At 48.6% G+C, this 24,331-nt stretch overlaps 1 protein-coding gene across 1 annotated transcript in view; it reads left to right on the top strand.

Annotated features, from left to right (window-relative positions):
• Positions 1–24,331, top strand: part of LOC148532529 (Fc receptor-like protein 5) — a 57,124-nt gene that overhangs the window by 22,126 nt on the left and 10,667 nt on the right. Inside the window, exons 4-6 of the mRNA XM_088467512.1 lie at positions 2,131–2,412; positions 6,409–6,690; positions 13,059–13,340. Coding sequence (XP_088323638.1) covers positions 2,131–2,412; positions 6,409–6,690; positions 13,059–13,340 — 846 coding nt within the window. The remainder of the gene's footprint in view (positions 1–2,130; positions 2,413–6,408; positions 6,691–13,058; positions 13,341–24,331) is intronic.

Here is a 24,331-nt window from a genome sequence, read left to right on the forward strand (position 1 = left end):
TGCTAATTCAGAGTGCAGGCAGTGTGATCACACAGGTATTGGGCTGTGATGTATCCCTATAAGGGGGAGGTACCTGGATGTATGTGCAGTGCTGTGTGTGTGTGCTCCTGTCTCCTCTCCCATAACTGTTACTGATACAGAGTGCATGTAGTGTGATCACACAGGTATTGGGCTGTGATGTATCCCTATAAGGGGAAGGTACCTGGATGTAAGTGCAGAGCTGTGTGTGTGTGCTCCTGTCTCCTCTCCCATAACTGTTACTGATACAGAGTGCAGGCAGTGTGATCACACAGGTATTGGGCTGTAATGTATTCCTATAAGGGGGAGGTACCTGGATGTAAGTGCAGTGCTGTGTGTGTGTGTGTGCTCCTGTCTCCTCTCCCATAACTGTTACTGATACAGAGTGCATGTAGTGTGATCACACAGGTATTGGGCTGTGATGTATCCCTATAAGGGGAAGGTACCTGGATGTAAGTGCAGAGCTGTGTGTGTGTGCTCCTGTCTCCTCTCCCATAACTGTTACTGATACAGAGTGCAGGCAGTGTGATCACACAGGTATTGGGCTGTGATGTATCCCTATAAGGGGGAGGTACCTGGATGTAAGTGCAGTGCTGTGTGTGTGTGCTCCTGTCTCCTCTCCCATAACTGTTACTGATACAGAGTGCAGGCAGTGTGATCACACAGGTATTGGGCTGTGATGTATCCCTATAAGGGGGAGGTACCTGGATGTAAGTGCAGTGCTGTGTGTGTGTGTGCTCCTGTCTCCTCTCCCATAACTGTTACTGATACAGAGTGCAGGCAGTGTGATCACACAGGTATTGGGCAGTGATGTATCCCTATAAGGGGGAGGTACCTGGATGTATGTGCAGTGCTGTGTGTGTGCTCCTGTCTCCTCTCCCATAACTGTTACTGATACAGAGTGCAGGCAGTGTGATCACACAGGTATTGGGCAGTGATGTATCCCTATAAGGGGGAGGTACCTGGATGTATGTGCAGTGCTGTGTGTGCGTGCTCCTGTCTCCTCTCCCATAACTGTTACTGATACAGAGTGCAGGCAGTGTGATCACACAGGTATTGTATTAGTGTAAATCTCTGTATTAGGGGCCCATTTATTAATGTTCGCATTTTGCAATGCGATCAGGGCATCCAGTACCGCCCATGATCGCATTGCAAAATGCGATCATAGCGTCTGAATGTATGTACAGGCACATGTAGGGAGACGGGCTCCAAAAGGAGCCCGTCCCTGCGATGTGGCCGGAGTGCATGCGGTGCTGCTGCGAATGCGCAGTCCCGCGGACTGCACATGAGCAGCAACGAAGGTGACGCCATGACCCTGACATGTAACACAGCTCTCGCCCCTCCCAGAGCCACCACCAATGAGCGGCGCCCATTGCCGGTGGAGGGATCTAAAAGATCCCTCCGCTGGCTGAAATGCGGTAGGTTGCCTATAGACTACAGCGGCTAATGCTATCTTCAGATGGCGTTAGCTGATGAGGCCAATATCGGGAATGCACTATGCTTCGCATTCCCGATATGGATACATTTAGCAGCATCGCATCCCCCATAGAAACCTATGGGGGAGGCGGCTGCTGGCGGCAATGGAGGGATCGCAGCAGGTATCGGAGATCATCCTATATATAGATATCGGAGATACCTGCTGCCGTCCCTCCTTCATACATCTGGGGGATACTTAGTATTTGAGATAAACCCCCGAAAACAGGTGTTTTCGGGGAATTTACCTCAAATTAACTTTGATAAATGGGCCCCTCAGTGCTGATGGAACATACAGACAGAACGGACCATATATATGGAACATACATAGTTCTGTCAGCACAGCTGGTGTACACTGGGGATTATACCTGTGATGTGGGAACGCCCAGGATCAGAATGAGCACGCCACAAATGATTCATTGAAAAAAAATATCAATTTGCAGATTCATTGCTCTGTAATCTCCCTTATTTAAACTATTCTTAAGTTGTACTGTAACTAAAAAAATCACTGTTTCAGCTTTCACCTACTAGTAAACGAAACATAATACACATGTTACAGACAACGCTGCTGTGTAACATACATTCTGTCTCTTTCATCTCAGACAAGCAATTATTCATTTGAACAATTCCCTCTTCTAGAGCTGTTCTCACATCCCAAAATAAAAATGGTTCCAAGCACAATAAATGAAGGTGACGCCATGACCCTGACATGTGACACAGCTCTCGCCCCTCCCGGAGCCACCACAGAGCTGCAATTTGCTTTCTACAGAGATGGGCGGAATATTCAGGAATTCAGTGTATCTGCTACATACAGCGTTCTGTCAGCGCAGCCGGTGCATTCTGGGTATTATACCTGTGTGGTGACAGTGCCCAGCGGCCGTGTGAGGAAGAGGAGTGACAGGTTATATATACAGATAGAAGGTGAGTGCGGGATACTGTATCATGATTATTACCAGTTATTTATATAGCGCACACATATTCCGCAGCGCTTTACAGAGAATATTTGTCCATTCACATCAGTCCCTGCCCCAGTGGAGCTTACACTCTATATCTCCCAACATTACAAAGGGGAGAATCAGGACACAATTTCTTTAGGCTATAGCTGGGATTTCAAGGCTGAGGTTTAGTAAATTCCAATCCTAGCTTCTAACATTTTTATTATATATATAATTATTAATGCCATTTTTTTCTGCACCCACCAGTCTGTGATGTACAAATGCTTGTAATAATCAGTGATTATTAGTAGCAATAGTTCTGCCTTATAACTGATTGCCGCCTTCAATTTAGCAGCACTTTTGATGAATTCCTGCCAGTTCTGTGAAATCAGCCCCTAAAACATAACCCCCATACTCTCGCCACAAACACGGAAACTAGTCCTGAGAAGTGCACACATCGCCCTTGTATGCAGAGGACATGCTCAGGCCTAATCCCCTCAGCACCTCTGCAGAAGGGTCTGACTAGGCACCAGGTGTGGCAGCCCCGATCTGGAACAAGCGTGTTCCAAAATTCTGACTGTCTAAACCCAAATGCTCCATACAACTCTGAAAGACCGTGAGGAACTGGAACTTGGTGAGAGGAGAACCATCCTCATGTACCGGCCACCGGAAACTGGGCGCACGCCAAGGAATTTAGCAGCTAAACTGGACAAATAGGAAGGGACACATGGGAAAACAGTTTAACTCACTTCAGACTACCCAACTGGTGTGTCTTAGACCTCAACAATTGCCCTTCTTGGACCACTACACAATGAAACAGCAAACCCATTGTGGAGAAGTTGCTAGCAGACACAAGGTCGCTGATTCAAAAGGTGCTGAGAAACGGCATCGAAAAAGCCAGCAGGAAAAGTTCCATCTGGAATTTGTACTTAGCCTTGTGATTTACCACCTCCTTCAGGGAATGCAGTATGCCAACGTATACAGGCCTATGGCTATCCGCAAGTGCAACCCTCTCCCTAGCCCAACCCTGTCAGCCACTGGAAACTGCCAAATTAGGGTGCCAATGAAAGAATCAAGAAACGCTAAACAATTGCAGAAATCTTCTACAATCTTCCTGGGCAAACTTATGGGGTTTCTTGGTGCCAGCTGATCCATAACAGGCAGCCGCTGTATCTACCTCTATTCCCACATAGGGCAGACATGTGGTGGGACCATTTTATGATGTGCCACGGGGACAGGGATTACCAAACAGAACAAAGACCATCGGCACACTGCCTACTATCTTTTCGGACCGGCCAGAAGCAAGCCATCCAATAATGAGCAATGCCAGAATGACCTTTACCTGCCTTAATGCACCAATGCAAAAACATAATTAAACACTGCACAGCACATAGGTTCCACCTTCACTCTCACAACGTCTATGCAGTCATAAGCAGCACATAAAGTAACCAGAACATTCCCCCAAAACCAGCACTCTAACCCCAAACCAGACAACGACAGATCCTCCTCCACCCTGAGCGAATAGAGGTCTAACTAATGAATCAATGACACTTAACAAATGGGCGAAGGCACTACAAGAAGCATCCTCCCGGTGGCACTAAGGAAACCAAATCCCGAGTCTCTAGCTGGGTGACTCCCCCCACTGGTGGAACACAAGTGACCAGAATGACACATGCTGCTATAGGAACATTGCGTATCATCGAATGCATAGCATTTGCCCCTGTTGCACCACCAACTTAACCGACAGCCCAGGTTTCCTAAAAAAGGCCATAAAAGGAGGTTTCTGTGGTTGGTTAAACTCCAACCAAATTTTAACATCCTTCATACCAAAATTAATTATATGAACCCCATCAAATTTTCCTCAAAACACCTCATGTAAAAGATGTCAGGCCTGACCTTCAGGCACCACATACAACCCATGGCAAAAGTAAGATACTTTAAGCAGGGGTGTAGCGAGGGTGGTTCTAGGGGAGCATGAGCTCCGGGCGCCAAAATGGACACAGGGCACCATCCCTGGTTCTGGAATTCATGGGGCGCTGCACAGAATGACGTCCGCCTGTTAGTTTTATCTCAGTTTCTTTGCTCTATATCCTAATTAAGTTACAGATCTCAAGCTGCCCAGATTACCTCCCCTCCGACCCTCCCTCCTCTGTGATCATCATCTGTTACCTCCCCTCCGACCCTCCCTCCTCTGTGATCATCTTCTGTCACCTCCTCTCTGGCCCCCCCTCCTCTGTGATCATCTTCTGTCACCTCCCCTCCGGCCCTCCCTCCTCTGTGATCATCTTCTGTCACCTCCCCTCCGGCCCTCCCTCCTCTGTGATCATCTTCTGTCACCTCCCTCCTCTGTGATCATCTTCTGTCACCTCCCCTCCGGCCCTCCCTCCTCTGTGATCATCTTCTGTCACCTCCCCTCCGGCCCTCCCTCCTCTGTGATCATCTTCTGTCACCTCCCCTCCGGCCCTCCCTCCTCTGTGATCATCTTCTGTCACCTCCCCTCCGGCCCCTCCTCCTCTGTGATCATCTTCTGTCACCTCCCCTCCGGCCCTCCCTCCTCTGTGATCATCTTCTGTCACCTCCCCTCCGGCCCTCCCTCCTCTGTGATCATCTTCTGTCACCTCCCCTCCGGCCCCTTCTCCTCTGTGATCATCTTCTGTCACCTCCCCTTTCCTGTCAGTGATTACATTCACTTCTCACCTCTTTAATTCCCTCCCCTATCTACCATGGCATTGGCTCTTTGCCCCACCCCTCTCCTTTCTTATTGGCTTCTGTCACCTCCCCTCTCTGATCGACTCTTTGACCCTCCCCTCTCCTTTTCTTACTGGCTTCTGTCACTGGCCCTCTCTGATTGGCTTTGCCCTTCCCCTCTCCTTTCTTATTGCCTTCTGTCACCTCTCTGACTGGCCCTTTCCTCTCCCCTTCCCCTGTTTTTTCATCCCCTCCCTCCTTCTCTCCTCATTCATTCATTGTGCTTCAAAGGACTTAAAAGTGACACATTTGAGGAAAAATCCTAAACTTCAATTACAAGGTTTGAGTTTAAAAAAAGTCACTGCTTTGCTATATAAAGTAAAGGTCTTTTCAAAAATATTAGCATACCTAAAATAATAATAATGGTGGTACACAGAACATGGTTAGTAGTACTCACATTAATAATACTGTAGGTGCAATCAATGTATATTTGCTAAGTAGGAGCATAGCTGAGAAGGGAGCTTCCCATAGGTGTCCCCACGCCAGTGATAGCTGCTCGGGGCAGTAATTGCAGTAATAAGCTGGGCACCCTGTGGAATCTCACTCTTTCACATGTACTCTGTCAATTTAAGTTAAATGCTCAGAATATATAATACAATATCCTCTATTTACTAATAACAATGATTCAAAGGAGATAAAAGTCAGATCCTATGTGCTATACCTAAATAAAGCAGTGCCAAAGCAGCTACTCCTTAATGTCAGATTACCAGGGCATTCTATTCCCCCAATAGGACCTCAATGCCCAGCACGATGCTGCCACTGTTTGCTGTTTATTTCAGTATTTCCCCAGCAGGCTGGCCATACCCCACTGGCACAGTTCAGTACGGAGGGGGGGAAGGGGGGGCACTATGACATGCACTTTATCCGGACGCCATGGTTCCACGCCTATGACTTTAAGCATTGCATTTATCTAGGTATTCAAATGATGGCGCTCTGGCCATAGTCAGATTTTACCCCCGGCAGTGATACTATCTGAGGTCCCTGACACTAACGCTGATAGCAGACTAACAGTGTCCTTATCCCTAATTGCAGCCTAACCCCAATGACGTATGATCACTTTCTAACTACATCCCATAAGTTGTAACTTTAAATAATTCACTGTTACAGCTCCCGCCTGTTAGTAAATGAAACATAATACATATACTGTATTACAGACAACGCTGCTGTGTTACATACATTCTGTCTCTTTCATCTCAGACAAGCAATAATTAATTTGAACAATTCCCTCTTCTAGAGCTGTTCTCGCATCCCAAAATAAAAATGGTCCCAAACACAATATATGAGGGTGACGCCATGACCCTGACATGTGACACAGCTCTCGCCCCTCCCCGAGCCACGACAGAGCTGCAATTTGCTTTCTACAGAGATTGGCGGAATGTGCAGGAATTCAGTGTATCGGATACATACAGCGTTCTGTCAGCGCAGCCGGTGCATTCTGGGGATTATACCTGTGAGGTGACAGTGCCCAGCGGCCGTGTGAGGAAGGAGAGTGACGGGTTATATATACAGATACAAGGTGAGTGTGGGATTCTGTGCACATCCCAACATTACACAGGGAAAATCAGGATACAGTTTGGCCACATCCCCGTCACTCGGGTTTATCCCAAATTAGTATAAAACATGATACAAAGCACTGCGCCAATCACCAGGGCCGTAGCTAGGGTAGTGCGGCCGGTGCCATGGCACAGGGCACCACAGGTCAGGGGGCGCTGTTTGGGCATGTCACATTTCTGTTTATTATCATTCTTACTTGTAGCTTCCTATTATTTCATCCCCAGCCTCCCCTATCTCTTCCCTGGCCCTTCCCCATGAGGCCATGGCCCTTTTTTGGGTGCATTATGTCCCTTTGAAAAATGAGGGGGGCACCAATGCTCTTTCTGGCACAGGGCACCAAAAAGTCTAGTTACGGCTCTGCCAATCACCACATAGGACAAAGATTGTGAGATGGCAGACAATATATCAATTGGAACTCTGTTATAAATATATATAAAAGGTAATAAATGAAATCACATAAAAATAGTAACAAGGATCACACAGATATCTCTAAAACAACAATTTACATATCTGTATAAATAAAACAAATGTATACACACTGTTTTAAATGTTTGTGTTAATTTTTTCCAGCATCCAATAAATCAGGGATGGGGAACCTCAGGCCCAGGGGCCGTATAAGGCCCCCGGAATCATTTGGTCTGGCCCTCTGAGCTTTTTTCTGCTGCCTCATCTGGCTAGCAGGGTGCCTACAATAGCACATCGCAGCCAGAATCTATGCAGCAGTGCCGTCTGGGGCGTCCTTAGGGTGCTTCAGACAGTCACACCGCTGCCTGCTCCGGGAATAGCTGTAATCACTGTCGATTGTGGTCCCGCCCCTGTGTGACATCACACAGAGGGGGCGTGGCCTGTACCAGGCCCACAAATAATGTTATATATATCAAAATGGCCCTCGGCAGAAAAAAGTTTCCCCACCCCTGCAATAAATCAGTAGTTGTGACATATAGTTACAGTACTTTGTAAGCTGTTAGAATACGTCCCTTGTATCAGCGTTGTACCGGATCACTGCGCCTCTTATGCCTGCAGGCTGAGAGCGGGGCTTGCCAAAGAGCAGCATTTGTTATCAGAGACCAGCAGGGGGAGAATCACCAAATTTGCTGTGTTCGTTGTAATAAGCGCTGGATCATCAATCACCAGGTGGATAACGTCACAGCCAGGGGTGCTCACATTCAGGGGTGCCCTGACACATTTCGCCCCTTCTATAGAGAGGGTTTTTCAAAGAGTAACATTCCTTTCAACAGATTGTTCTTAAATAGCCCCAAGAAGATTCTGATTGGGGTTATCCAGTGATTATCATTAGTGTACCCAGGAGAAATGTGTATACACCGGGTTAGAATGACTCCAATTGTATCCTTTGGTATATACACAAAGTGGATATACTATTTACATTTAAACCAAGCATTAGTTGCATAGAAAAAACTGGATGGGTACGGGACGCTGGCGCTCAGTATACCGGTGCTCGGAATCCTGACAGGGTTAGGATAAAGACACCTGTCAGTTGGTATCCTAACCCTCATCCTCTCCCTACCCTAACTCTCCCTCCCCGGTGCCTGAACCTAAACTTCCCCCTTCCCGCTCCCTAAATCTAACCATCCCCCCTTAGTGTCTAACCCTAATCCTCCCCATAGTGCCTAACCATAACCCTCCCCCTAGTGCCTACCCTTAATCCTCCCCTAGTGCCTAACCCTAATCCGCCCCATAGTGCCTAACCCTAATCCTCCCCCTAGTGCCTAATCCTCCCCCTAGTGCCTAACCCTCACCCTAATGCCTAACCCTAATCCTCCCCCTAGTGCCTATCCCTAACCCTCTCCTAGTGCATAACCCTAATCCCCCCCCTAGTGCCTAACTGTAATCCTCTCCCTAGTGCCTAACGCTAATCCTCCCCCTAGTGCCTAACCCTAATCCTCCCCTAGTGCCTAACCCTAATCCTCCCCTAGTGCCTAACCCTAACCTTCCCCTAGTATCTAACACTCTCCCTAGTGCCTAACCCTAATCCTCCCCCTAGTGCCTAACCCTAACCTTCCCCTAGTGTCTAACCCTAACCCTCTCCTAGTGCCTAACCATAACCCTCCCCCTAGTACCTAACTCTAACCCTCCCCCTAGTGCCTAACCCTAACCCTCCCCCTAGTGCCCAACCCTAACCCTCCCCTTAGTGCCCAATCCTCTCCCTAGTGCCTAACCTTCCCCTAGTGTCTAACCCTAACCCTCTCCTAGTGCCTAATCCTCTCCCTAGTGCCTAACCCTTATCCTCCCCCTAGTTCCTAACCCTAATCCTCCCCCTAGTTCCTAACCCTAATCCTCCCCCTAGTGCCTAACCCTAACCTTCCCCTAGTGTCTAAGCCTAACCCTCTCCTAGTGCCTAACCCTAATCCTACCCCTGCCTAATCCTAACCCTCCCCCTAGTGCCTAACGCTAACCCTCCCCCTAGTGCCTAACCCCAACCCTCCCCCTAATGCCTAACCCTAACCCTCCCCCTAGTGCCTAACCCTAACATTCCCCTAGTGTCTAACCCTAACCCTCTCCTAGTGCCTAACCCTAATCCTCCACCTGCCTAATCCTAACCCTCCCCCTAGTGCCTAACCCTATCCCTCCCCCTAGTGCCTAACCCCAACCCTCCCCCTAGTGCCTAACCCCAACCCTCCCTCTAGTGCCTAACCCTAACCCTCCTCCTAGTGCCTAACTCTAATCCTCCCCCTAGTGCCTAACCCTAACCCTCCCCCTAGTGCCTAACCCTAACCCTCCCCCAAGTGCCTAACCCTAATCCTCCCCATAGTGCCTAACTCTCTCCTAGTGCCTAACCCTAACCCTCTCCTAGTGCCTAACCCTAATCCTCCCCCTAGTGCCTAACCCTAATCCTCTCCCTAGTGCCTAACCCTAACCCTCCCCCTAGTGCCTAACCCTAATCCTCCCCTAGTGGCTAACCCTAATCCTCCCCATAGTGCCTAACCCTTTCCTAGTGCATAACCCTAATCCTCCCCCTAGTGGCTAACCCTAACCCTCCCCTAGTGCCTAACCCTAACCCTCCCCTAGTGCCTAACCCTAATCCTCTCCCTAGTGCCTAACCCTAACCTTCCCATAGTGTCTAACCCTAACCCTCCCCCTAGTGCCTAACCCTAACCCTAGTGCCTAACCCTAATCCTCCCCCTAGTGTCTAACCCTAACCCTTTCCTAGTGCCTAACCCTAACCCTCCCCCTAGTGCCTAACTCTCCCCCTAGTGCCTAACCCTAACCCTCCCCCTAGTGCCTAACCCTCCCCTTAGTGCCTAACCCTAATCCTCCCCCTAGTGCCTAACCCTCCCCCTAGTGCCTAACCCTAACCCTCCCCCTACTGCCTAACCCTAATCCTCCCCCTAGTGCCCAACCCTAATCCTCCCCCTAGTGCCTAACCCTAATCCTCTCCCTAGTGCCTAACCCTAACCTTCCCATAGTGTCTAACCCTAACCCTCCCCCTAGTGCCTAACCCTAACCCTCCCTCTAGTGCCTAACCCTAATCCTCCCCCTAGTGTCTAACCCTAACCCTTTCCTAGTGCCTAACCCTAACCCTCCCCCTAGTGCCTAACTCTCCCCCTAGTGCCTAACCCTCCCCTTAGTGCCTAACCCTAATCCTCCCCCTAGTGCCTAACCCTCCCCCTAGTGCCTAACCCTAACCCTCCCCCTACTGCCTAACCCTAATCCTCCCCCTAGTGCCCAACCCTAATCCTCCCCCTAGTGCCTAACCCTAATCCTCCCCCTAGTGCCTAAGCCTTCCCCTAGTGCCTAATTCTCCCCCTAGTGCCTAACCCTAATCCTCCCCCTAGTGCCTAACCCTAACCCTCTCCTAGTGCCTAACCCCAACCCTTCCCCTAGTGCCTAACCCTAACCCTCCCCTAGTGCCTAACCCCCCCCCTAGTGCCTAATCCTCCCCCTAGTGCCTAACTCTCCCCCTAGTGCCTATCCCTAATCCTCCCCCTAGTGCCTAACCCTCCCCCTAGTGCCTAACCCTAACCCTCCCCCGTAGTGCCTAACCCTCCCCTAGTGCCTAACCCTAACCCTCCCCAGCAGGGCCTAACCCTCCTCCTAGTGCCTAACTCTCCCCTAGTGCCTAAACCTAACCCTCCCGCGCAGTGCCTAACCCTCCATCCTAGTGCCTAACTCTCCCCCGCAGTGCCTAACCCTCCCCCGCAGTGCCTAACCCTCCCCCGCAGTGCCTAACCCTCCCCCTAGTGCCTAACCCCAACCCTCCCCCTAGTGCCTAACCCTCCCCTAGTGCCTAACCCTCCCCCTAGTGCCTAACCCTAATCCTCCCCCTAGTGCCTAACCCTCCCCTAGTGCCTAACCCTCCCCCTAGTGCCTAACCCTAATCCTCCCCCTAGTGCCTAACCTAGTGCCTAACCCTAACCCTCCCCCTAGTGCATAACCCTCCCCCGCAGTGCCTAACCCTCCCCGTAGTGCCTAACCCTAACCCTCCCCCTAGTGCCTAACCCTAACCCTCCCCCTACTGCCTAACCCTAATCCTCCCCCTACTGCCTAACACTAATCCTCCCCCTACTGCCTAACCCTAATCCTCCCCCTAGTGCCTAACCCTAATCCTCCCCCTAGTGCCTAACCCTAACCCTCCCCCTAGTGCCTAACCCTCCCCCTAGTGCCTAACCCTTCCCCTAGTGCCTAATTCTCCCCCTAGTGCCTAACCCTAATCCTCCCTCTAGTGCCTAACCCTAACCCTCTCCTAGTGCCTAACCCCAACCCTTCCCCTAGTGCCTAACCCTAACCCTCCCCTAGTGCCTAACCCTCCCCCTAGTGCCTAACCCTCCCCCTAGTGCCTAATCCTCCCCCTAGTGCCTAACTCTCCCCCTAGTGCCTAACCCTAATCCTCCCCCTAGTGCCTAACCCTCCCCCTAGTGCCTAACCCTAACCCTCCCCCGTAGTGCCTAACCCTCCCCTAGTGCCTAACCCTAACCCTCCCCAGCAGGGCCTAACCCTCCTCCTAGTGCCTAACTCTCCCCTAGTGCCTAAACCTAACCCTCCCGCGCAGTGCCTAACCCTCCATCCTAGTGCCTAACACTCCCCCACAGTGCCTAACCCCAACCCTCCCCCTAGTGCCTAACCCTCCCCTAGTGCCTAACCCTCCCCCTAGTGCCTAACCCTAATCCTCCCCCTAGTGCCTAACCCTAACCCTCCCCCTAGTGCATAACCCTCCCCCGCAGTGCCTAACCCTCCCTGTAGTGCCTAACCCTAACCCTCCCCCTAGTGCCTAACCCTAACCCTCCCCCTAGTGCCTAACCCTCCCCTAGTGCCTAACCCTCCCCCTAGTGCCTAACCCTCCCCCTAGGGCCTAACCCTAACCCTCCCCCTAGTGTCTAACCTAATCCTCCCCCTAGTGCCTAACCCTAACCCTCCCCCTAGTACCTAACCCTCCCCCTAGTGCATAATCCTCCCCCTAGTGCCTAACCCTAATCCTCCCCCTAGTGCCTAACCCTAATCCTCCTCCTAGTGTCTAACCCTTACCCTCTCCTAGTGCCTAGCCCTCTCCCTAGTGCCTAACCCCAACCCTCCCCCTAGTGCCTAACCCTCCCCCTAGTGCCTAGCCCTCCCCCTAGTGCCTAACCCTAATCCTCCCCCTAGTGCCTAACCCTAACCCTGCCCCGCAGTGCCTAACCCTCCCCTGCAGTGCCTAACCCTAACCCTCCCCAGCAGGGCCTAACCCTCCTCCTAGTGCCTAACTCTCCCCTAGTGCCTAAACCTAACCCTCCCCCGCAGTGCCTAACCCTCCCCCTAGTGCCCAACCCTAACCTCCCCCGCAGTGCCTAACCCTCCCCCTAGTGCCTAACCCTAACCCTCCCCCGCAGTGCCTAACCCTCCGCTAATGCCTAACCCTCCCCCGCAGTGCCTAATCCTCCCCCTAGTGCCTAACCCTCCCCCGCAGTGCCTAACCTTCCCTGTAGTGCCTAACCCTAACCCTCCCCCGCAGTGCCTAACCCTCCCCGTAGTGCTTAACCCTAACCCCCCGCAGTGCCTACCCTCCCCCTAGTGCCTAAATTTAACCTCCCCCTCCCCGCAGCCTAAACCTAACCCTCCCCCCTTAGTGTCTAACCCTAACCCTCCCCGTAGCGCCTAATCCTAACCCCTAATGCTAACCCTCCCCCTAACCCCGCTACTTGCCTTCGGGATGCTGACGGTCGGGATGATGATAACATTCTAACTACATCTCATAATTGTAACTCACTGTTACAGCTCCCACCTATTAGCAAATCATACTGTACATAATACACATGTTACAGACAACGCTGCTGTGTAACATACATTCTGTCTCTTTGATCTCAGACAATTATTAATTTGAACAATTCCCTCTTCTAGAGCTGTTCTTACATCCCAAAATAAAAATGGTTCCAAACAAAATAAATGAAGGTGACGCCATGACCCTGATATGTGAGACAGCTCTTGCCCCTCCCCGAGACATCACAGGACTGCAATTTGCTTTCTACAGAGATGGGCAGAACGTGCAGGAATTCAGTGTATCTGATACATACAGCGTTCTGTCAGCGCAGCCGGTGCATTCTGGGGATTATACCTGTGAGGTGAGAACACCCAGCGGCCGTGTGGGGAAGGAGAGTGACACGTTATCTATACAGATACAAGGTGAGTGTGAGATTCGGTAATCATATCTGGACACAATTTCATCAGGATACAGTTGGGATTTCAAGGCCGAGGTTTAGTAAATTTCAGTCCTGGTTTATAACAATTTTATTATATGTATAATTATTAATGACATTTGTTCTCCACCCACCAATGTGACATAGTCTGCGTTGTACATATGTTTTGTTATGTGAGAATGTTGGTAATCAGTAGTTATTAATAGCAATGGTTCTGCCTCATAACTGATTGCCACCATAATTTAGCGCCAATCTTGATGAATTCCTTCCAGTTGTCATGATCCGTTCAGGAAGTTCCTCAGATGAGGACAAAAGCCAGGAGGTTAGGGTGGCTAGGGAACAACTAGGAGAGTGACAGTGACTAAGTCTTCCTATTGCGGCCAAACCCAGGTTTGGCTAGACCTGCCCAGAGGCACGGAGTCTAACTAACTTGGTGGTCTTCACCAGTGACCCCTCCAGTTGGGATATGGGTTTCGCTGCACCAAGTGAGCAGGTTGCGGCCCTCTGGACAGGTACAGTACCTGGGAGTGGATGGAAGACCGGAAACTATAGTTAAGAAAGTTACCATTGAGAACCCTAGAAATGTATTAACACTAGGAAATGAGATGGTTACTGGAGATGATCCAGCTGCAGCCTTGCTCCGAGGAGCACTGGGAATGTAGACACAGGGGTGTAATGAGGATTGTAGAAATCCAGTCACAGACTTGCACTGACAAACACAAGGAATGTAGACACAGGAATGCACAAAGAATTGTTATGGATTCCGTCGCACACTTGCTCTGAAGAACATAGAAAGTGTGACACGGGAGTACACTGAGAATTTGTTAGGGATCCAGTCGCAGGTTTGCTCTGAAGAACACAGGAAAGTGTAACATAGGAATGCACTGAGAATTAGTTACGGATCCAGTCGCAGGCTAACACTGGGATTCAATTGAGAGCTAACTAGTAATCAGCATGAAAGCTGACACCTGTAACATGGGGATGCAGCTGGGGAACTGACAGCACAATAATAAACAACACAAGAACTATTACATGAAGAACTGGAGGTCAGTGAGAGAACTGAAGACACACTGGAAGTCAGCATGGGAACTGATACAAATAACACTGGAGGACAGCGAGAAGGCTGATGCAACACAATGAGGATATTACATAGAGAAACACTGGTGAGTATCACAGTCACTCGAACAGTGAAGTTGAACAGCAGCTTCCTGTTCCTGAGTCAGACCCCTGGGTAGCTGGTCATTGGATCAGAGGATCAGCTGAGTGACCGCAGGACAACCATTGGGAGAGACTAAATCAGGTAATATGGACCAACATGGCTGTGTCCAAGCAGGGCACCCCGGAAACTAGGACGAATGCATGGAAGCTCTAGCAGACCCTTGGGAGAATACTCAGTCACTACTCTAAAGTATCCTAATATAGGATCCTGCTCTAAAAACACAAATAAATTAAAGGGGATATACCTTCAAACAAGATGAAACAAACTTTCTTGCAACTAAGAGACTAATGATCGCAAACAAGATACAATTAAGGAAACCATTTAAGGCAACAACAGGAAATTAGCACCACACCTATAGTCCCGGACGAAGCCTGACTGGGAGAAACGCATTTCAAACGCCCACCACACACCCGCACTCAAGCAGTAACAAGACATCACAGCGGCAGTAAGAACAGCTCCGGAGGTACGAGCTCTGCAGGACGGAGCTTCCTCTTCTGCACAAGCCGCCCGTGCCTCCGGCACTCGCCCCCGCCAAAGAACCAGAAACTGCACGGAGTACGGAGCGCTGCCTAAACATCGCCGGAGGAGAAAGCCCAAGTTAGTGACGCACACCGCTCCAGGACTAGAGACAGTTTACGGAAGACGGAGCCCTGGCTAAACATCACCGCAGGAGGAAGATAAGGCTGCAACCCCCACAAGTCCGGGACAAGCCTGCAGATACCCATGAACGGGTGAAGGTAGGAGATGAGCGCACCATTTAGTTACTGTGGCCACAAATTAAAAAATTTTTATTTCTCTACTACCTGCATTCCGAATACACGAAAATCTTTCTCAATACGGAACTGGACTATACTCTGCCTATTATATAAAGAAATACTCGGCTGACATGTTATTTATTTTGGCTCTTAACAGTTTAGTTGTATAGTTCTTAGTAACATACCATTTTTTGTAGACTGCTTCAATGTGAATATTTTGCGTTATTTAAATGTTTATTTCTGCTCCAGTGCTCTCCCCAGAAAATGTTTCCAGCCGGGTGGCATCAAGAAGTAGCCGGGTGGGGGCCTTCGCAATAAAATATTTTAAACCATGACCTTATAATTATTTAAACTTGAAATAACATTTTGTATATTAGGTCTCCTCTTCTTATTAGAGGCCCAGTCGTCGGATTATGAAAAAGCTGCAAAGTTGTAAGATCTGGTCCTTTTTATACAGCTCCCAGATACTGTCCCCACTTGCAGGCTCCCAAAGTGCCGGGTGGTGCACCCGCAAAAAACAGCCTGGGGAGAACACTGTGCTCAATTTTACTCACTGTATTTTATTTAGCTAATTTTTTTTATTTTCAATTCCTATTTTATTTCACATATACACCCATATCCTGTTGTTTTATTATCAACTTATTTACGACCTGCAGACATTTTCTAACTACAGGTTGAGTCTCCCATATCCAAATATTCCGAAATACGGAATATTCCGAAATACGGAATAATTTTGGCATGACTGAGATAATGAAACCTTTGATTTTTGATGGTTCAATGTACACAAACTTTGTCTATAATATAAACTATATGAAACATAAATGAATTTCATTTCTGTACACAAACTTTGCTTGAGCCACAAAATTATTGAAAATATTGTATAAAATGAGCTGCAGGCTGTGTGTATAAGGTGTATATAACACATAAATGCATTCTGTGTGTATATTAGGGTCCCATTCCCAAGATATTTCATTATGGTATGCAATTATTCCAAAATACGGAATATTCCGTTATCCAAAATACCCCTGGTCCCAAGCATTTTGGATATGGGAGACTCAACCTGTAGTAATAAATACTTATTCGAATTTCAAATATTGATTTTTTTTTACATTAATTTCTTTCATATCTTGATCCACACATGTAAAGATTACACCCACGTGCGCCTAGTAAGACCAAACCCATAACCTCCTTAGACCTAAATATGCTTGCAAAGGACTTGCCCTTCTTGGACCACTACACAATGGAACAGCAAACCCAATGTGGAGAAGTTGCTAGCAGACACAAGGTCGCTGATTCAAAAGGCGCTGAGAGATGGCATCGAAAAAAGCCTGCAGGAAAAGTTCCATCTGGAATTTGTACTTAGCCTTGTGATCTACCACCTCCTTCAGGGCATGCAGCATGTCAACGTATACAGGCCTATGGCTATCCGTAAGTGCAACCCTCTCCCCAGGCCAACCCTGTCAATCACTGAGGGCTGCCAAATGAGGGTGCCAATGAAAGATTCCAGAAACACTGACTAATTGCATAGATCCTCTACAATCCTTGTGGGGTTTCTTGATGCCAGCTGTTCCACAGCAGCCAGCCCCTATATCTACCCCTATTCCCAGATAGATCTCTCCATTTTATGGTGTGCCACGGGAACAGGGATTACCAGTCCAGGGGAGTGGCTGTCGGGCCACCTCTCTCCCCAGTAGCCGGCAGCGCACTGAGCACAGCAGTAGACTCTGGGCACTAGTATGTGCCCAGGGTCTACTGCGCAGGTCACCGGGGAAATGGTGCGGCAGCCATTTCCCCGGTGATTTCCCTACTGCTCATGCACAAAACACCGGGAAAATGGCCGCGGTGACTATTTTCCAGTCGATTTGTACAATGCTGATACCGCCAATGTAAAATATGGGTGTGTGGTGTGGGTCCACCTGGACCCAGGGGTCCGTGTGCCTCGCACATCCAGCGCTCATTATAGATATGCCCCTGACAGACTATAAAAAAATCCCCTAACAGAAAAAAGAACATTGGCACACTGCCAACTAGCCTTCGTACCGACCAGGAGCATGCCATCCAATAATGAGCAATGCCAGTATGACCTTTACCTGCCTTAATGCACCAATGCAAATACATACTTAAACACTCAAACTAGGCATGTGAGACTGCACAGCTCATAGGGAGGCACCAATCAATGTAAAAACTGCTCTCAAAGCGAAAACCCACGAAATGGAAAGAATCAGGATCTAGAGTAGGAGACGGAAGACAGATTCAATGTCTACCTTGGTCTACTGTGCCCCCTGCCCAAAACTCCTCACATTTTCCAGGGCCTGATTGGTATTTCACATAGCAATGCCCGTAGCTCAAAGTCAATGGCATCATTTACCAAACAGGCTGGTTAGGCCAAAACTGACCTTTTTAGGAACCACACCCAGTGTTGAAACACAAAGCTGTCCTGCCGGGGTCTGTACATGTGTTGCTTCTTAATTCAGATCCCACCATCACTCTCACAACGTCTATGCAATTATAAGTGGAACACCATGAGTAAATAGAGGTCTAACTGATTAATCAACAAACCAAACAAATGCGGTAGCACTATAAGAAGCACACTCCCCGGGGCACTATGGTAACCAAACCATCAAGACCACCCTTTCTACAGTCTCTAGCTGGGTGACTTCTCCCCACAGATGGTACACACGTGACACATGCTGCTATGGAAACACCGCGCATCATTGAATGCATAGCATTTGCCCCTGTTGCGCTGAGACACCGCCAACTTAACCGACAGCCCAGGTTTCCCAAGAAAAGGCTCAAAAGGAGGTTTCTGTGGTTGGTTCAACTCTAACCAAACCTCAACATCCTTCATACCGAAATTAAATTATATGAACCCGATCAAAGTTTCTCCAAAACAGATAATCTTAAAGACGCCAGGTCTGACCTACAGACACCACATACAACCCATAAACAAGATAAAGGTACTTTATTGCTTTTCATGTGCTCGGCCGGGCGGGTCTCTAATAGCACGCCATGAACACAAACATCCCCAACAATTAATGTAGGAATGGAATGTTTCCTCACCCGTGCCACCTGAACCCTTGGCCGCTGCTAGACCCTTCTAAGCCTCCTCTGTACATACACATTACGCCCCTTCCTAATGTCATCATGGACACTAGCCCTCATACCACGAAAGAAAGCTGTGTTATTGTAATAAACCATCAAGGTGCAGTGAGCCTAGCCACTGGCACAGACTGCTTAGACTTCCCTGCCGCATGCAGCTGCCATGACTGAAAACGCATAGGCTTGTGTAGTTGTGTATGGGAAGCATCAGAACTGCTGGAAGAGCTAGAGAAAGATGGTAAAATAAAGCCCCTATGTTGTGCAGCTTGCTTATCGGATGATGGGCTTGGAATCATGGGATCCTCCACAGAAAAATACGCTGCAGGAGGGACCATGACAGTAAACTGGGTGCAGAGCAAAAGGCACAGGATCTACCCAAGAGGAAATTGCAGAAGCATCTGGAAAGGAAGCAGAAACACCGGCAGAAATGGGTCAATATGTTCCAAAACCCAGTCTTTGTAGAGACTACGAGACCACTAGTCTAAACTGTTAATAATTGCTAGAAGCAGGGGGTGACTAAGACTTGTGGCACCTTTAAGTATCACTGGTTGTGGAAGTAAAAGGAAGCTTTGCTCTGGCAATAGTCAGTGTGCACCCCCGGCAGGGATACTATCTGAGCCTAATAACTGCACCCTAACCGCACCCTAACACTAACTCTATTAGACTAATATTAACCCTAACACTAACGCTAATAGCAGACTACCATTAAACCTAATTGCACCCTAACCGCACCTTAACTCTGGCTCTGGCTCTAATAGCAGACTAATAATAACCCTAATTGCACCCTAACACTAACTCTAATAGCAGACTAACATTAACCCTAATTGCACCCTAACACTAACGCTAATAGCAGACTAACATGAACCCTAATTGCACCCTAACACTAACGCTAATAGCAGACTAACATGAACCCTAATTGCACCCTAACACTAATAGCAGACTAACATGAACCCTAATTGCACCCTAACGCTAATAGCAGACTAACATTTACCCTAATTGCACCCTTACACTAACTCTAATAACAGACTAACATTAACCCTAATTGCACCATAACACTAATAGCAGACTAACATGAACCCTAATTGCACCCTAACACTAACGCTTTTAGCAGACTAACAACTCTAATTGCACCCTAACACTAACTCTAATACCAGACTAACATTAACCCTAATTGCACCCTAACACTAATAGCAGACTAACATGAACCATAATTGCACCCTAACACTAATAGCAGATTAACATGAACTCTAATTGCACCCTAACACTAACTCTAATACCAGACTAACATTAACTCTAATTGCACCCTAACACTAACTCTAATAGCAGACTAACATGAACCCTAATTGCACCCTAACACTAACACTAATAGCAGACTAACATTAACACTAATTGCACCCTAACACTAACAGCAGACTAACATTAACCCTAATTGCACCCTAACACTAATAGCAGACTAACATGAACCATAATTGCACCCTAACACTAATAGCAGACTAACATGAACTCTAATTGCACCCTAACACTAACTCTAATACCAGACTAACATTAACTCTAATTGCACCCTAACACTAACTCTAATAGCAGACTAACATGAACCCTAATTGCACCCTAACACTAACACTAATAGCAGACTAACATTAACACTAATTGCACCCTAACACTAACGCTAATAGCAGACTAACATTAACTCTAATTGCACCCTAACACTAACTCTAATAGCAGACTAACATTAACCTTAAGTAAAAATTCTGTAAAATGGGGCTAAAATAGCCGCACCTAGGGATAAAAATGAAAAAACTCCCTAAAATAACTGGGTCCTATGACCAAAAGGACCAAATGAAGCAATGATAAATTAAGAAGTTAGGTTAGCGCCAAAAGATAACCTAACGTCTTAATTTTTCATAACCTTATCCCTAATTGCAAGCTAACCCGAATGACGTATGATCACATTCTAACTACATACCATAAGTTGTAACTTAAACATGTAACTGTTTCAGCTCCCACCTATTAGCAAATGAAACATAATACACATGTTACAGACAACGCTGCTGTGTAACATACATTCTGTCTCTTTCATCTCAGACAAGCAATTATTAATTTGAACAATTCCCTCTTCTAGAGCTGTTCTCGCATCCCAAAATAAAAATGGTTCCAAACACAATATATGAGGGTGACGCCATGACCCTGACATGTGACACAGCTCTCGTCCCTCCCAGAGCCACCACAGAGCTGCAATTTGCTTTCTACAGAGATGGGCGGAACGTGCAGGAATTCAGTGTATCTGATACATACAGCGTTCTGTCAGCGCAGCCGGTGCATTCTGGGTATTATACCTGTGAGGTGACAGTGCCCAGCAGCCGTGTGAGGAAGGAGAGTGACGGGTTATATATACAGATAGAAGGTGAGTGTGGGATTCTGTAATCATATGACTGGGCACAACCCAACATTACACAGGGAAAATCAGGACACAGGGTCTCATTCAGACCCGTCCGCAAGCGCTGAGCGCTCGCAGCCGGGTCGATGTTATGGCCCTGCGCATGCGCAGCGGCCACACTGCGCGTGCGCAAGCCCTGGAGCGAGAGAAAATCTCTCGCTCCGGAGCTCTCTATGGTGATCGACAGCTCGCCCCGTTTTGTAGGCGGGGCGGCGGGGTGGTTTCACAAACGAAGGAACGCCTGCCGTTTTGTGGGCGGCTGCACTGACATCAACAGTGATGTCAGTGGGGAGCTTCCTGCTCGATCAGAGCAGGAAGCTCCCTGGGGCTTGCGGTTGCCAAGACCCTACCTTAGGGCCTCGTCGCAAGCCCCGATGGTCGCGATGGTCTTGACCATCGCGACCATCACCCTGATCGGTCGAGAAGCTGTGGGTGGTGCCCCACAGCTTAGCTAGCAACCAGGAGGCGGCACTTAAAATTCAAAGCGGCCGCCCTCATTCAGAACGAGTGGTCGCTTCTTGCGACCGCCTCTGAATGAGGGCCACAGTTTGGCCACATCCCTGTCACCCGGCTTTATCCCCAAATTAGTATAAAACATGATATAAAGCACTGCGCCAATCACCACATAGGACAAAGATTGTGAGATGGCAGACAATATATCAATTGAAACTCTGTTATAAATATATATAAAAAGGTAATAAATGAAATCACATAAAAATAGTAACAAGGATCACACAGATATATCTAAAACAACAATTTACATATCCGCATAAATAAAACCAAATGTATACACACTGTTTTAAATGTTTGTGTTCATTTTTTCCAGCATCTAATAAATCAGGGATGGGGAACCTCAGGCCCAGGGGCCGTATAAGGCCCCCGGAATCATTTGGTCTGGCCCTCTGAGCTTTTTTCTGCTGCCTCATCTGGCTAGCAGGGTGCCTACAATAGCACATCGCAGCCAGAATCTATGCAGCAGTGCCGCCTGGGGCGTCCTTAGGGCGCTTCAGATGGTCACACCGCTGCCCTTACAGCTCCCGGAGCATCCTCAGGATGCTCCAGGCATTGCTGTAATCACCGGCAATTGTGCCCCCGCCCCCGTTTCACATCACGTAGAGGGGGCGTGGCCTGCACCAGGCGCGCAAATAATGTTATATATATCAAAATGGCCCTCGTCAGAAAAAAAAGGTTCCCCACCCCTGCAATAAATCAGTAGTTGTGACACCTAGTTACAGTACTTTGTAAGCTGTTAGAATACTTCCCTTGTATCAGCGTTGTACCGGATCACTGCGCCTCTTATGTCTGTAGGCTGAGAGCGGGGCTTGCCAAAGAGCAGCATTTGTTATCAGAGACCAGCAGGGGGAGAATCACCAAATTTGCCGTGTTCGTTGTAATAAGCGCTGGATCATCAATTGCCAGGTGGATAACGTCACAGCCAGGGGTGCTCACCCGTCACAGCTAGGGGGGCTCACCCGTCACAGCTAGGGGGGCTCACCCGTCACAGCCAGGGGGGCTCACCCGTCACAGCCAGGGGTGCTCACCCGTCACAGCCAACGGTGCTCACATTCACAACACCTGTCGGTTGGTATCCTAACCCTCCCCATCTCCCTACCCTAACCTTCCCCCTCTCCCTACCCTAACCCTCCGTCCTCGGTGCCTAAACCTAACCTCCCCCTCCCCTCCCCGCACCCTAAATCTAACCCTCCCCCCTTAGTGTCTAACCCTAACCCTCCCCATAATGCCAAACCCTAACCTCTAATGCTAACCCTCCCCCTAACTCCGCTACTTACCTTTGGGATTCCTGCGGTCGGGTTCCCGGTGCCAGGATTCTGCCCGCAGGAATCCCCGCGGTCAGGATATTGACCGCATCCCTAAAAAACAGTATTAAACAATAATCTCATCACTATAAAATACAAAGAATAGTTACAAGCTGATAATAAATATTAATGACATCTTATTGAGAATAAGCCCATTAAGCATTAAGTATCACAGGTTGTGGCAGTAAAAGGAAGCATTGTATTTGTCTTGGTATTCAAATGAGGGGCTATAGTCAGTGTGCACCCCCGGCAGTGATACTATCTGAGGTCCCTGACACAGCCTAACACCCTAAAGCTGTGCGTCCACTACCCGACTCGGAAAGGCAGTACAATTACGACATCATAATCGTACAGTCCTCTTCTCCCTGTAGTGCCTACACTGAACGATATTTCATTCAGTGCAGGCACTCTCCGTCATCCTTAATCTGTTGTTACCGGCAGATTGACCAGGATGTCCGGGCGATGATTGATGTCGGAAACGGCCAACGGGAGCGCGCATCGCTCTTTGTTTCCGTAATTTTAGTGCCAGATTTATGCGCGATTAATGAGCGATTGAACGATAATGATATAGTTATCGTTCAATCGCTCATTAAAATCGGCAAGTGGAAACTTGGCTTCACGCTAACACTGATAGCAGACTAACATTATCCTTAACCCTAATTGCAGCCTAACTTGAATGACGTATGATGACATTCTCACTACATCCCATAAGTTGTAACTTAGGGCCTGATTCAGACCCACTCGCGAGCGGCTGTCCGCTCGCAAGTGGGTCGATGTTCTGCACTGAGCATGCGCACGACGGCGGGAGCTCCATCGTGCGCATGCGCCAGACGCGACGAGCGAAGGACTTTCCTTCGCTCGTTGTGTCTGATCAAAGGGGGCGTGCTGTCGATGTTGATTGACAGCACGCCCCCTTTGGTGGGCGTGCCTCCCTGACGGGGGCGTTCCTAAGGGAACGCCTCCCGTCAGAAGCCGGCCCACTGACATCACTAGTGATGTCAGTGGGAGTGATTTTGGCTCTGATAGAGCCAAAATCACTCCGGGCCTTGCGGTTGAGAAACTCAACCGCAGGCTCTGGCTCGCAGTTTCGATGGTCGCGATGGTCAAGACCATCGCGGCCTTCAAACTGCACGCTCGTATAGGCTGTGGGTGGTGACCCACAGCTATACGAGCGTCCAGGAGGACGCTCCATAGTTATGGAGGCCGGCCCTCATTCAGAGCGTGCGGCTCTGAATGAGGGCCTTAAACGATGAACTGTTACAGCTCCCACCTATTAGCAAATGAAACATAATACACATGTTACAGACAACGCTGCTGTGTAACATACATTCTGTCTCTTTCATCTCAGACAAGCAATTATTAATTTGAACATTCCCTCTTCTAGAGCTGTTCTCACATCCCAAAATAAAAATGGTTCCAAACACAATAAATGAAGGTGACGCCATGACCCTGACATGTGACACAGCTCTCGTCCCTCCCTGAGACATCACAGGACTGGAATTTGCTTTCTACAGAGATGGGCGGAACGTGCAGGAATTCAGTGTATCTGAAACATACAGCGTTCTGTCAGCGCAGCCGGTGCATTCTGGGAAATACACCTGTGTGGTGAGAACGCCCAGCGGCCGTGTGAGGAAGGAGAGTGACAGGTTATAT

The sequence above is a fragment of the Taudactylus pleione genome, unplaced genomic scaffold (genome assembly GCF_031769625.1).
Source record: "Taudactylus pleione unplaced genomic scaffold, aTauple2 ptg000073l, whole genome shotgun sequence".
Taxonomy (NCBI): domain Eukaryota; kingdom Metazoa; phylum Chordata; class Amphibia; order Anura; family Myobatrachidae; genus Taudactylus; species Taudactylus pleione.